At 36.3% G+C, this 15,608-nt stretch overlaps 1 protein-coding gene across 4 annotated transcripts in view; it reads right to left on the reverse strand.

Moving 5' to 3' along the window:
- RBMS3 (RNA binding motif single stranded interacting protein 3) overlaps positions 1 to 15,608 on the reverse strand; it is a 1,408,740-nt gene that overhangs the window by 36,613 nt on the left and 1,356,519 nt on the right. For 3 of the 4 annotated variants that reach the window (XM_066351336.1, XM_066351338.1, XM_066351337.1), the window contains one exon: positions 8,318 to 8,365. The exons of the other annotated variant lie outside the window; for it this stretch is intronic. In XM_066351336.1, coding sequence (XP_066207433.1) covers positions 8,318 to 8,365 — 48 coding nt within the window. The remainder of the gene's footprint in view (positions 1 to 8,317; positions 8,366 to 15,608) is intronic. 4 annotated transcript variants of the gene reach the window in all.

Genomic DNA, 15,608 nt, shown 5'->3' on the forward strand with positions numbered 1-15,608 from the left:
AATCTTAAGTAGGATATATATTAAGAATAGAATATATAGGAGAATATTAAGTAGGAAAATCAATTGACTTTCCTGGTTGATAATCTTCTGTTGCTGATACATAAAAATAAATTCCAGAAAACCAATATATGATGAGCATGTAAGAAATATAAATATACTTAAAATGTTTTAATACTCCGATGCTATAATAATTCATGCTGTACAAACTGAAATACTAAGAAATGTCTCAATTTCATCTCAATCTCTCCAACCTCTTTTTTTCTGACATTTCGTTAATCTGTCTTTCAAGAAATTAAAAAAAAAAAGCCCACATACTGATGTTAACTTTAAAGGAAAAGTGCTTCATGCTTATTATAAAGAATGTCAGTAATAGCATTGATTTGGAATATTTATGAAAATAAATTAGAGCAGGGGTGCTGAACCTATAGCCAACAGGCCACATTCAGCTTGCTGTTTATTTTTATAAATAAAACTTCATTGGAACATAGTTATGTTACATTCCTTTATACATCATCTGTGGTGGCTTTTACCTTAGAAGACTACATTGAGTAGTCATGACACAGTCCATATATCTGGCAAAGCCTAAAATATTTTTTTATCTGCACTTTTATAGAAAAAAAAAAAAAGCTGGATTAGAAGATAGACCTAGGATTTTGTATTCTCCTAGTTAAACTCCCCATCTTCCTGCATAAAAATGGGCTAAATAACAGTGATGTTCATATATCAGATCAGTCTATTTGCTTAAGCCCCCTTTGGTTATCAGTTATTTGAATAGAACAATAAAGATCGTGGTCCCTCAGGAAAAGTCTTCATGACTTCATTTTTGTAACATAGGGAACAATATAAATGTACCAGCAAAAACACAATAACAGCATGCATGGGACTATTTGTCAAATATCTATATAAATATCATGTACAAAAAAAGCTCCATTCTGTGTGGGTTGTTTTTTTTTTTTTTTTTTTTTTGTATTTTTCTGAAGCTAGAAATGGGGAGAGACAGTCAGACAGACTCCCGCATGCGCCCGACCGGGATCCACCCGGCACGCCCACCAGGGGGCGATGCTCTGCCCCTCCAGGGCGTCGCTCTGCTGTGACCAGAGCCACTCTAGCGCCTGGGGCAGAGGCCAAGGAGCCATCCCAAGCGCCCGGGCCATCTTTGCTCCAATGGAGCTTCGGCTGCGGGAGGGGAAGAGAGAGACAGAGAGGAAAGAGAGGGGGAGGGGTGGAGAAGCAAATGGGCGCTTCTCCTGTGTGCCCTGGCCGGGAATCGAACCCGGGACCTCCACACGCCAGGCCGACACTCTACCACTGAGCCAACCGGCCAGGGCCCATTCTGTGTTTTATGATTGTTTTTCATAACCCTGTCCTCTGTTAGATTCTATGCTCTCTGAAGGCAAGGAATGCCGCTCTGTTTTACACCATCCTGCCTTGGGTCCTCGGAGCACTATAGGAGCTCAGTAAATATTAGTTGAATGAATGACTAATAAGTGGAACAAAGTCTCTCTTATTAGAATTTATTAAAAAGAAAATATCAATTAATTAGTATACTTAAACTCATACAGTTTTGTAATCAAAGTAGATGCACAGTACTTGCACAAAGAAATGAAACTGATTTTCATGCATGGCTGTGGGAACACTTATAACTCTGTGTCAGGTTTTTTACAGTAAATACAATTTAATAGTTAATTGTTGCTAATTGGAGGTACTAATGGTCCTAATTTTTAATTAAGAGAGGGAAATCATTTGTAATTAGCTCATGGTATCCATGAAAACAGGTGTTTAGAGCTGGGAAAATAATTTTGTTCTACTTTAAACCCACCCCCATCCAAATTATGGGATAGTTTTATAAAGTAATGCCCACCCAAGAAGAAGCAGTATAAAGATAGGCTTCAATCAAATCGATGGTAGAACATCACCGATTGCATATTAAAGAGGCTTTTTTAGTGGAAACAGATGTTCTGAACTAGCAAAAACAATATGGATAAACTGCCTACTATTTTAATAGTGAATTTTGCCTTAATTTAGGCAAAATACTCCTCTAAAGGACTTCATTTTTAGAGCCTAAATCTCTGGCTAGAAATCGGACACTTCAGGACTTCATATTCAACAACACTGAGCAAAACTGGATTGTGACTTAAGTATACATGTTCTGTGAAATCTTGTCAGGAAGTTGTACTGAAAACATCGACTATTTTCAACTTATTTTAGCTGGTGTGTCAAAAGAAGATAGTAGAGAATAAACATATGTTCCAGAAGTTCTGTGAGTCCTGATGCATTTTGGGGATCCTTTTTTCACTTTTCAGATTTTCCAAACACAGATTTAAATTTGGATCTTTAAGGTTTTTAGAAAAGGTAATCAAATTTTGGTTCTACCTTTGATCTCAATAGGTTTTTGCTTGATTTCAAAACGAAACCTTTTAACTGTCAAGGAAAATAAGCATAAAGCAACTTAGATATAAATTTGACAACAAATTATTTATAGTTCTCAAAAATGTCTTGTAAAATCCAACTAGCAGGAGAAAAATAATGATATCTTCAACCATTTTTTTTTTAATTGAGAAGATCTTTTAAAGAGTTATATTGTTCTCGGAAAGAAACACTACAAAGAGAAAAGACTCTGGTCTTTTTTCCAACCTCTGTCCTCTGTTCTTGAGGTGAGCTGGATAAAGTGTAGCAGGGACTTTGACAAGGAGAGGGGACCCCAGTGAAATAAATCAAAGACACCAGTTCCCTGACTTTGGCCACTTTCTTTTGGGCATTGTCAGGCTTGCCTTAGTTCTATCCTTTTTGAATTATTATTTTTTTAAAATAAATGTATTCACTGTTTAACTATTCACCTTAGACTTTTCTGCAGCAAAGTATCTCTCAAGCCATGCATTTGGTGAACTTACACTATGTTATTCAAGTTTATATTAAAGTAACTATGCAGTTGCTGAAATAAAGATAGAAAGTTTGGGTCCCTGTATTCATAATTTTAAGTATCACAGTGATACACAAATAACACCCTGAAAAAAACACTGATCTGATACCCTTCTCTGCCTTTAATTTAATCTATATTCCAAGTTTTCTGGAAAGAACTTCATTCTTAAAAAGATTTCATTGTTTTTGTAACGTGTTTCAGAAGTATATGTGTTCTATCAGTGATCTCCTATTTTGGGGACAGTCTTCCTGATGATTAGCCTTCTTATTATTAATGTGAAAAACCAACAAAAATAAAGCAATTCCAGACATAAAAAATATCCCATTTAAACAGCTGCTTATATCCACATTGTTTGATTTCCATAATCGTTGTCACCTTTCCCTCAAGTCCGCTTTAGCCATGTGCTCCCATGACCTTGACTTTGTCAAGAAATAGTTTATCATTCCAAACCTTTCATCCCAGTCTCTTACTTCAGACTACTTCATGCATTTCATCGATACCTCTAGTCTCTATCTTACTCTTTCTCCCTGTCTCCCATTCCCTACTGCCCTCTTTTCTCATTTTGTTCACACTGGAAGCTATAATTTGTCACTCTCTTGCCAATACTGTCATCACACATTGCCCCTTTTTCTCACTCCACTCAGTAAAAACCTTAGCCTTGGATGAATCCACCTGTCTGCCTTTCTTGCTAATGATCACTGTGAAAATTTAAACATCTGCACAGATTGGCATTACAAAAATCCATAGCCTGTAGCTTCAGATGGAAATCTTCACCCCACCCCTAGTTCCCTTCAAACTTCCTATGTATTGCTAATTGGCTTTCTTACTCCATTGTTTTCCAAGCTCTGTTCTCCATGCCATTGCCCATTCACTCCCAGAAGATGTCACTTAATACTTCACATAAAAACAAATAGTATTTATCATGTAGAAAATCCTTTGACTTCCTATTCCTACATTTACATGTACATATGTCATCCCTTCATCCTGTCCTCCGACATTCCTAAAAGAAATATCTGACTCATCAGTGACCTTATTCTATGAGTCACCCCTTTCTAAACTGTATCTCTAAACTCTAGAACTTTTTCCTGGCTTCTTCCTATCATGACCAAATATATCCCATCATAAAAAAAAATAGTGAATAAATCAGTTCCATTCTCCATTTACTTTCTCTATTGCTATTGAAAACCATATTTGTTAAGTTTCAGGCATTTGTTACATCCACCTTCTTATATGACATTCACTGGCTTTGCCTTTCCCCTTAAACTGTACCATCAGCTTGATTAGCAACCCTTCTGTAACTAAACCCAATGACTTCTTTTCAGAACTCATCTTTATTGAATAGGCCTTTCATAAAATATTCTCTTCCTTTGGTTTCTTTTGAAAACATCATAGTCTTGGTTTTCCTTCCATGTCTATAGTTGTCTTTTCTAATCTTTAAGCTCCTTGTTTTTTGTTTTTGTTTGTTTGTTTTTAGGCCATTTTTTATTTTTAAGGATTTGCCTACTTGTCTTTATTCTAAGCACATTCTCTGGGTGATACGACTTAATTCCATGATGGTAACTTTAAAATCCACCTGTAGCTAAGAGCTGCCTTCTGAGCGCCAGACACACATCTCCATTTGGGTGCCTCACAGACATTTCAAACTCAACAGGTACCATACTGAACTTGGCCTCTTTGCTGCTAAACTTGATCCTCTTTCTTGTGGTTTAGATCCTTGCAAATGACATCTCAGACCATTGAATTGACAGGAACTTAAGAGCAATTTTGAACTCTTTTTCTCTCCTTCTTGCCTAACATCCATTTAGTTACTAGGTCTTACATATTCTACTTCATTAATATGTCACGAATTTGTCTCCTCTCCATTCTCATTTCCACAATTTGAGCACATTGCTAACTTGATTTTGTGCTTGGATTCTCTAATTCTGGTCTCCCTTTTCTTGTTCTGACTCTCTCCATTGCATTATCCACCCTATATCCAGAGTAATCATGTCACCCTCCAACTTAAAAACTTTTGGCATGTATCTATTGCCACCTGGAAAGAGTTCAAGTTACCATTTCTGGTCATATTGCTTAAGCTTATTTTTCCAGGCTTACTTTCTCCTCTCCTCATCTCCTTTATGCATCCCTACACCGTTGAACCATTGGTAGTTCCCTGAATTTGCCATACTCTGCTACCCAAGAGTCTTTGTATGTGTTGCCACCTTGGTCTGAAACTTTTCCCCTCCAACTTAGTTTTTGCATGGTTAATTCTCATGTGTCCTTATGTCTCCACTCAGATACCTGGTACCACTTTCTCTGACTTCTTCTATTCGACACTAGATGAATTTTCTTTGTGCCACCATAGCATCTTATAACAAGAATGGTTAGTATAGTTGTTAATAATATTTGAGCACTTAGTTTTTTGCAGTGATCTGTTTTTAAGCAGGCTATGTAGCTTAACTTACCTAATTCTCACAACAGCTATATTAGGTAATTATTATTAATTCCTCAAATAAAGTAATCTAAGCTACAGAGAAATTAAGTCCTTTTCCCAAGGTTTCACAATTAGAAGTTACACAAGTAGATTCTCAACTCAGGCATCTTATTGGAGAGTTTACAAACTTTAAACATCATATATATATTTGTCCATATGGTAGCACTTAAGATACTGTGTTATAAATCACCTTTTGTACCTAACTTACTGATTGGATCTTAGGTTCATAGAGGGAAGTTGCATCCCTAGCACCCAACACAATAATGGCTACTCCCAATAAATATCATTTGAATACATTTTAAAAAGGTGACAGTTACTCAGATAATCTTACAGTCAGATTTACCCTGACCCAGACTCACTGCCCACCTCTGTGACATCTTTGCCCTAAGAATGACAAATGACTTGCTGTCATCTAATCTCCCCACATTGTCTTCTGTCTCCAAGAGTTCACATATCCTGTCGCATTCACCTCTGGTACCTTCCCCACTCTTATCCAAATGGTCAACTCATATTTGTTCTTCCAAATCTGGCTCAAAATTCACTTTATTCCTGAGGGTTTATGATCTTCTTTTTAGAATCTAGATTTCAGTTCCTCCACACAGTATATATTTAAACATCACAAATAACAATCACCACAACATTAAATTAGACCACAAATTTTTTATTTTTTTTTTAGCCAGAGCTCTATTTTGTCTTTTTCATGTATTCCTAATACTTGAGTGCAGTGCTTTATGACTCAGAAAGTATTCAATAAATGTTTAATGCATTGATTGAATAAAATTAGGTTGGGTTATGCTTCTGTAGATTATGATAATTTAGTTGGTTACTACAATGACAAATAATTGGTTACTATTTGAGCTGTCCAATATTTGGGTATTGGAAGATATGGGAAGAAAATATTACAACACCTTTGCCTGCTTCACTTTGCTGATTTTTCCAAGGGTTGGACAAAGGATAGTTTATCTTTCAGAAGTCATTCAAGTTGCGCCCACCAGACAATTTACAAACATTTTTAAAAGGCATGTCCATTTTCATTTAGACGTAGACCAAAGAGGCCAAAGAACTCAGTGCAAATTTATAAGATGTCAAACCACATATTCAATATTATTATGGGAAAACAACTAAAATTCCCCAAAATGTTCTTTTTCCTGTCACTTCTACATTAGTCCCTTCTTTAGTATTCCACAGATGGGATCTTAACCCTTTAAAAAAGTCTCAGTGATATTATATCTGGGCTTTCTAATTGTGCTATGTAATTACTGTTTCTTTTTCTTTAGCACACATAAAACAGATTACATTTCTTAAAGCATTACTTTGATTGAGTCATTTCTCTGCTTAAGCACTCTCACTGGCAGCTGTCAATGGAATTAGGTAGAAACTCCAAGCCGGATGTTCTGCCTCAATTGCTATGTATTGATCCTGACCCATGGCTGATACCTAGTAAGTGCTTTTGATGTTTTCATTGCCTTTTTAAAATTGTGTTCTTAAAAGTGAAATCAGGAAATCTTGTTAAAGGAAAGTTTCAGTTTATGTCTTTCCTTATTATATAATATTGGTAAATTTTCAAGAGTAGAATGCCTCTTGTTAAACAAAGATGTTATATGTTAAACCAAGTAAAAGCTCTATTACATTAAACAAAGTATGTTAAAGGAAACAGTCACATTATGATAGGTAATCCGCTTCGGGGAAAGATTAGTGATGTTATAATTAATGACAATTTATACAGCTCTCCAAGAGGAGCAAAGTGACTTCACAACTGAAAGCTAACTGAACTTGTAAGATGCACATTCAGCCATGAGCATAATTAAACAAGGTCACAAGATATGAAAAAAAGGATTACCAGTTAGATACTTGGTCAAGCAAACCGGGAGGCCAAGAACACAGTGTACTCTGCTTAAAAACCACCATTCAGTGACCAGTCTCTACTGACTTGTTGGGCTCTTTCATTCTATTTCTGGCCTTCAGTTCTTGCTTTGTCTCTCCAATGCCCTCCTTGGTTTGGATTTTTATGTCCTCATCATGTAACACATGAAAGGATCAAAGAGTTCAAAGCTCTTCATGCTGCCAGTATTTTATTTAGTTAAAAAGAAATCAACAAAAATGAAAAATTGTGCCCATTTTCCTCTTTGCAAGAAACCAAAATTCAAAGTTTAAGAGAGCACAAAATCTGTGCAGTTCAAAATAAACACCCGCCTTTTCACATTCTCATTACCCTATCATGAACCGCTGGTACCAACCGAAGTGAACAAAACAACTTAAATATTGTTCATTCAAATCCTCAAAATACTAATGTATTCTCAAGTCAATCTTTGCCATTTCACTGTCCAGGTGGAACATTGGAAGCTTCTCTTTCCATAAGTAAAATACCATTTGTGGGACAACTCTGAAGTTTTTGATTCATTCAACAAATAATTATATTGAGTACCTACTTTGGGTGAGACACTATGCTGAGCAAGCAAAATGGGATGATTCTCTGATTTCAGAAGAACTTCAGTCTCTAAAGCAGTGCTTCTCAAACTATTTTTATTAATCTGTGCCCTCTGTGGAGAAACATATATATCCTCTTTCACGTCTCAGAAATACTGATGGGCTTTTCTAACGCTGAGAACCACTGATACACAGAACATAGACTCTACGCTCTGCATATCCTTCCCAGACCAAATGTCTTTGAGCTTTTACTTTTTATCACAAAAACAACGTATTTATTTACCATATACAAAGTTGGACTGGAATACTAAATATCTTTTTTTGAACCGTGCTCTGCTCGCGCCCTCACCCCTGCTACCCACTGCCCCAACACTAAAATTCAAATTCCTTGCACCCAGCCCCGTTGAGAATCACTGCTTTAAAGAGTTTTGGAGAAAACCAGGCAACCTCCATCTCTCCCCACCAATCAAATCTGAAAGGAATTAGAATTTTCCTACCTGACACAACAGCTGGTGGAGTATCATAATCCTGTCTTGGGACTGAATCTTTGAATGAAAAGAGCATGAGAAAGAATGCAATGAAGTACAAAAGAAAATAAAATAGAATCTTAGCTTACAACTTGGAAGTGCTCACTGCGTGTCACGTGGCTGCCCAAGCCACCTACCTCAAGCTCTTAAGGCACTATGACCCCTACCTAGTTCACAGTTGATAGAATGGTACCCATAACCACCACACTGTACATAGTATTAGGCCCCATGTGACCTGCGAAAATAGTAGTTTGTCTCATGTCATTTTCCTCGGTCTGTCATTATTTTGGTCACATTCTTGGGGGCATGAAGGTGAAAAATCTATACCCTCTCTGGTTGGGCCCAAAAGTTCTACAAGGCAGCCCATCTGGAAGGGGCCCAAAGCACAATATGATACGAAGTCCTGGAGATAAAAATAAAGAATGGAAAATTGAAAAGAGATAAATAACACATATGCACCTTCCCATACTGATGTGTTTTGATCACCCAACTCCGGCTCTGATCCCAGTGGCTGCTGGTCAAGGCCAAGGAGCTTTGTGTTCACAGAGACAAACAGAACAGGATCTACTCAGAGGGTGACTACTATCTTTCTCCAAAGTGTCGTAACACTGGAGGCGGCAAAGAGTAGGGAAGGAGTAATTAAACTACATGGCACCCATTTGAAAATATGGAGTTGTATGGGACCAAATAGTTCTGTTCTTTGTGAAAATGAGAATGAGGCTTTGGCTTAATACTATTAACTCCTTTAGCCAGAGATATTAAATAAAAAAAAAAAAAAAAAAAAAGGAAAGTTAGACCTGGCCTGTGGCTCACGGCCTTCCTTTTAAAAATGGAAAATTTTAATCTAGCCCCAATTCCCCTTGGAGGGGTATACAGTGTAAAAGGACCAAATACTACTCACGTGCAAAGAAACTGCCAAAACATGGCTAAATGGATGGCTAGTGTGACCTTATTTCATTTATATGATCATTATTTTAAAAAATTAAAACCTCAAACTTCATTTGTCCATTGACTTGAAAACTTCATTTGGACTATCAGAAATTTCTCCGTTTATTCTCCTTGCCACAAAAGGACAATGTTAATCAGTTTCTCATGAGAAGACAGATAAAAATGTCAACATTACAGGCACTTTGACCAGTAAAAGCAAACATTGATCAAAGATTCAAAAGCAAATAAACCTTAGGCATAAGTTATTTTGTTTCTTGCAACAGATATATGAACTAGAGGGTTGATTATAATCTCCAAAGCTAAAATGAATATAATCATTTTTAAAGGGTCTCAAATATTTTAGTAATAGTGGTAGTAATTCCTAGTACCTTGAAATCACACATTATTACTGCAAACAAAAAGTTAATTTTAAGACCATGCCACTAATCATCTTCCCACAAGCATATTTATAGCATTTAAAAATAAATGTAGAAAAGTATAATGATTAAAATATAAATAATCCCTAATCCCACCACCCAGAAATACCACACTTGTTTTGTATTTTTACAGCTTCATCTCTTAAATATTTTTTTTCATATTTGATACTATACTCCACCTGTGTTTATTTACATACTGTTCTTTTGATTTAAAAAGGTCAAGGCCAAGGAGCTTTGTGTGCTGGAACTTATTTTAAACTCTTAAAACTTCATGTAGGCTTACATCCGGTTTATGGATAGCTTATGGTTCATTTAATCATTCTTCTTTATTAGACATTATAAAGAACACTAGCATAAATACTTTTGAACTATATAGGCTTTTCTGTTCTTCTGGAATATTTCATAGACTAGTTTCTAAAATGAAAACTTATCAGTCAGTCAGTAGAACTATTTAGAAGTATTTTGACTGTAGACCATGCTATCCAACTGAGATGTTTACAAATTTAGATTCCTATCATCACATATTGAGAGTGTTTATTTCTTACACCTTCATTAGCAGTGCATATTATTTAATGGAATATGTGTGTATGTCTGCACATATCTGGTTAAATTACTATTTCTTTTATTATTTTTTCAGATTTTTGGCATTGTATTTCCACCTTTATCAATGCTCTTTTATCTGTGGAGTTTTGTATCTTGTTGCTACCTTATTTCAACTCAGAATCCATTTTTACACTGAAAAAAATTTTAATTTGCAATTAAACTTTCATAATACTAGACTTTCCTTTAATGGCTATTTGTTTATTGTTTAAAGACTATTTTCAAATTTTCATCTATCTTACAGAAAGACTGAACAATATTTTAAAAACTAGTCTCTTTAACCTATATTTTCAGTCTTGTATTTTACCATTTAAAGATTAACTGACACTTTTTTCTGAAAATAAAAAAATAGTTTAAGGAGATACACTCATTACCACTTATGAATTTAGGATGTTATTTCCTAGTCATGAGTCCATTTAACATTGTGTGTTGCTCTTTATTACTCTTATTCCTAATACTTATTTTCATACCTAATAATTGAAAAAAAAAAAGACAATCACTAAGCAAAATGAGTAATGCAGGATTTTCACCTGATACCATCAGAATTGTAGAGTAATAAAGGAGGAATGGTGGGACTGAAAAATGTCAGAGAACTACGGTGAACAAATGGAGTACAATTACAAGACTATCTTTGTGAGAGGCTACGGGCATATTATGGGAATCCAATGATGTCACAAATCACCAGTGGTTTAGGGAACGTGCAGAATTAAAGATAAGGGGCCTGCAGAACAAAAACTTTTTATTTCTTTCAAACGGTTCCAGTGACATTGTAAGCCACTGGTGACCACTGGCTGAACAAATGAAAAGGAGATAAGAAACTTGTAAAACAAGATTGTCATACAGTTTGGAGGTTCTCAGAACACAGTAAAATCCCCAGTGGTTTTCTGCAAAAGCTTACAATAGAGTGATAAGAAATTATGGTTAACAGGACTTTGGTTCTATCCAGGGACTCCTGTGACAAAAAATAAATAACAAATAAATAAATAAAATAAAAGTGGAAAGGCTAGAAAATTCTTCAAGGTCAGCAGAGCCCTGGAATAAAACAGTCACACTGCTTGCATAACATTCATTTCTTTTAAGGCCTGAAGATTCTATCTAGCTTAAAAGTAAGTATAGAATCGAACAATAGGCATTTCAGGTGGCAAATGGTAGAGAAAAGTTAATTAAACCACATATTCATTTCAAAATTGGGGTTGTAAGGGAGAAAATATATCTAATTTTATGTTGATGAAAAAAGAGGCTTTTCTCAATACACCTCTTTACCCAAAAATCTTACAAAGGAAAGTGGGACTTGGCCTATGGCCTTCGGTCCTCCTAATACTGGAAAATTGTAACCTAGCTCCAACTCCCCATTAGTCCTGATCACTGCTGACTGAATGAGTCACTGGGCCGCTCTCTGCTGTGTCCTCGAAGCCTGCTGACTGAATGATTCACTGGGCCGCTCTCTGCTCTGTCCTCGAAGCCTGTTTCTGGAGTTGAGGCTCCTGTCTGAATCCTGACTTGCCACTGCTTGCACGTTGTTTTACGGAGCTTCAGGGAGCTCGGATGTCAGAGGGCCTCCAAAATGTTACTGGTAAGAGAGGGACATGCTCAGATAGTTTTAGATCGACTGGCTCTGGTAAATATGGTGAAAAATGGATTGGTGCCCATTGAGACAGGAAGCAGAAAGAAGAGTTAGGAGACTATTGTAATTAATCAAATAAGGCGCCAGGGCGGAGAGTCTAGAAATGTGGAGGAAGGGATGTATTGGACAAATGTCTGGGAGACGAAGTTGGTGGGACTTAAAAAGTAATTGGGATATGGTGGTGAGGGAGAAGGAAAGAGTCTAGACTGAGTCCTAGGTATAACATTTGACTACCAGGGCAAAAATGGTCAAGGATATGGCTTGAATAAATAAATAAATAAATAAATAAATAAATAAATAAAAATAGATAAATACAAAGCAGGAATGTATAAGAGGAAGGGGGTCAGGGGTAAAGAAGCTTGGGGAAGCTAATGTGATTAGTATGGGTCATGCCGACTTGGAGATATGGGAGATTTACATGAGATCGTTAGCAAGTAGTTGGAAAAATGGGTCTCAGATTTTTAAGATAAGGTTAACCCTGAGGACTCAGATTTAAGAGTCTTTGGCATAGCAAGCGGAGATCAAAACCATGAACAGAGGTGACATTTCTTAAGGAAATCATGTATTACTGAGAGGAGAGTTTAAAAAATGAAACCCTGTCTCAGCAGCCTGTGATAGAAAAGAAGAAGCCATGGCCCGGAGGGTCAGAGGCCACCCAGGAAAACCTTGGGCAGCAGTGACAGTCTGAAAGCTTTTAGCACAAACTGGGTTCAGTAGTCCACGACAGGGACATTTTCCATTAAGATCCAAATATTTAGTTTGTCTTAAAAAAAAATTGGCAGGTAAGGCCACCCGAGGCTGTTTAGCAATAGCGACCTGGAGTTGAGTGATGGCTGCCTTCTTCAGATAACGGCACTGAGTAGCAATAGCGACCTGGAGTTGAGTGATGGCTGCCTTCTTCAGATAGGGCACTGAGTTCCAGACTGCCAAGGGCACCATCTCCCTCACGGTCGGTCCGACACTCAGGCAGAGATGTGATTAGTACTGCATTCGAAATATTCTCTAATTTCAAATATAGTCTCCACTACCACGTATATTTATATTAGACGACAGATAAACACAGACCAAATTTGATTATATATCCTCTAGGGTTTTATGCTTGAACTCAGCCAACTTTATTCATTAACGAGACTTGGCTGGCTCCTATGAACTTTTTGGGTTTACAACCCTGGAAGGGTACGTTAGATGCTAAGGAAGTGAAAACGTGAAAGACATAAGTTATGTCAAATGAAATAGAGCAGTCCAGTGAGTTGGGCTGGGGACTTGATGGTTTCCTTTATTTCTCCTGGTGACTTGGACTAGATTCCCACCAGTTTGAAACCGTTGGGAGTAGGGGAGTAAGAACAGCTCATGTGGTTAAGCATCTCCTAGGTTGCATACTGTATAAGGTATGTCACATATATCATTCTGTTTAACACTGGCAACTCCCCTGAGATGGAAATACTATTTTTCCTACTTTGTAGAAGAGGAAATGAAAGTTCAGAGAGGTTAAATAATCTGCCTAAGCATGCATAGCTAATAAGGGGCCGAGCCCGACTTTCGAACTCAGATGTGATTCCAACTTCCACCCTTCTTCCCTTGACAACAAACAGGCCACCTTCTCGGCAATGACAAAGTATGTTGAAAAGCAGCTCTAGGTGGGACAATCTGATGGTCACTCCAAATGCCAATAAAAGAAATTCATATAAAATGAATCTATAATGGCCTATTAAAATATAAGAGTGACAGTTCAAGAAAAATGTGTAACAGTATTCTAAACACAGTGGTATATTGTTGATTAAGTCAGTAAGGTAATATTGTTTTCTCTCTGCCTTTCCAGAACCTTATGAAATTTTAAACCTTTGCAAACCATCAATTTCTACAAAGCTGATAATATACCTAAGCATTTTCTTTTTGTACAAATGGGAAGGGAGAAAAGAATGGAAAAAATACTACAGGAAATTTGGTATTAACAATAAGCCACATACTTAAACAAATTTTGCTAAGAAAGGGAGTGGGGTGTATATCATTCTTGAACACTTTGGCTATTGCCAGCTGGGTAAAAATTGTGGCCATGTATAAATATGTTCTTGTTGAAATGCTCAAACACTAATTATAATATATGTATTGAATCAATAATTATTATAATTCTAAATCTGTTCTATATGTTTTAGTTTAATTTTTAACTCCCTAATGGATCCAGTCATAATCTCATTACACTAAAGCTCATATAGTTTCTAGTTTGCAAATTAGAACATCAACAAATCAGCTGGCTTTCCTTTTGATTCAAATGAGTAGGATTTATAAAGTGTTTCTTCCTGGGCTTTGTATTATAACTCCCTCTTTTATCAGATTCCATATTGCTATTCAATATAATAAGATTGCAATACTTCACTTATTGAGAATGTATGATCCTTTAAGGAGATTAAGGCCGGTATGAAGGGAAATCGATAGTGGGCACATGAGAAACTTCAGGCCCCCCAACACTGCTCATGGGGTCTGTTTTGCTATTAACTGAGCAAAGTGACTATAAATAATCCTTATCCATTGCTATAAACTCTAGAGATATTATCTTCAAATCCTATCTCCCTGATGAAAATTAGCTATGCCACAGTGTAGAGTTAAATGTCATCTTAGACGGGACTTTTAAAAGGCTAGGTCAGCGACCTAAGAAATCATTTGTCCCAGCCCAAACCTTCAGCCAGGTAAAGGATCAACTGCCTTTTTATAGGTTCATCAACTGAGGCCTTAGAGATAGGTACTTCGTTTATGTTGATACAATTAAATTTCTTCACTGAAACAAAGTGACTCGTGCTATTAGGTATATTGACTTCGTTTCTATGTAGAGCAGATTACTGAGGCCTCAGTGGACATGTCAGAAACTTCTTATACACCAAAAAAGTCTATGTGGCAAGCAAGCCATTGCTTTAATGTAAAATTTCCAATACAGAGGATATAGTATTTAAAGATAGTTGGAGATGATGCCAGCATACTTGTGAAGAATCACAGAAGTGATGCCTATGAGACATATAGGCTTAAAGACATAGAGGCATGTAATCAAAGGGGCCCTGTATAGCATGTTCAATACTTCAACTGGACAGAGAGGGAAACTGAGACTGGAAGATCCTGTTTTCCTTAGGACAGATAGAAACAACAGGGCTCGATGAAGATTTGCGTCTAGAATTCCTGACTTCAAGTCCAGTGTTCTCTCTATAATACTTAAGCTGCCTCCATAAAAAAGAAAATATATTTTTCTTTCTGCATCTTTAAAAATGACAAATTATCTTCATTAACATTTATAAAAAATAAAAATTACTGTTACCAGTGGTATCATATCACATGAGAGGTTGACTTTGATGTTTCTCATTGTTCTCTATAATGGTAATTAACAAAGTTGCAGTATTCCTTGTTGTATTAAACATTTGCCTTCTTGACTACTTGGGGAATTGTGTTTGAATAGATTTTTTATAAAAAACAACATAAAGTTTCACTAATGATGTCAAATACCTCATTGATATAAAATCAAGGCTGTAATAGGCATTCTGGGATATATTTTTGTTCCCTAAGCAAAATAATGGCTAGTCAAAAATACCTCAACTTACAAAAAAAAGATCAAGTACATTAAATTTCTTTCCTATTTTTCAACATCATCTATGTCAATAAATTCAAAAGAAAGATGAAGAGAACTCGATTA

The sequence above is a fragment of the Saccopteryx leptura genome, chromosome 10 (genome assembly GCF_036850995.1).
Source record: "Saccopteryx leptura isolate mSacLep1 chromosome 10, mSacLep1_pri_phased_curated, whole genome shotgun sequence".
Lineage (NCBI taxonomy): Eukaryota > Metazoa > Chordata > Mammalia > Chiroptera > Emballonuridae > Saccopteryx > Saccopteryx leptura.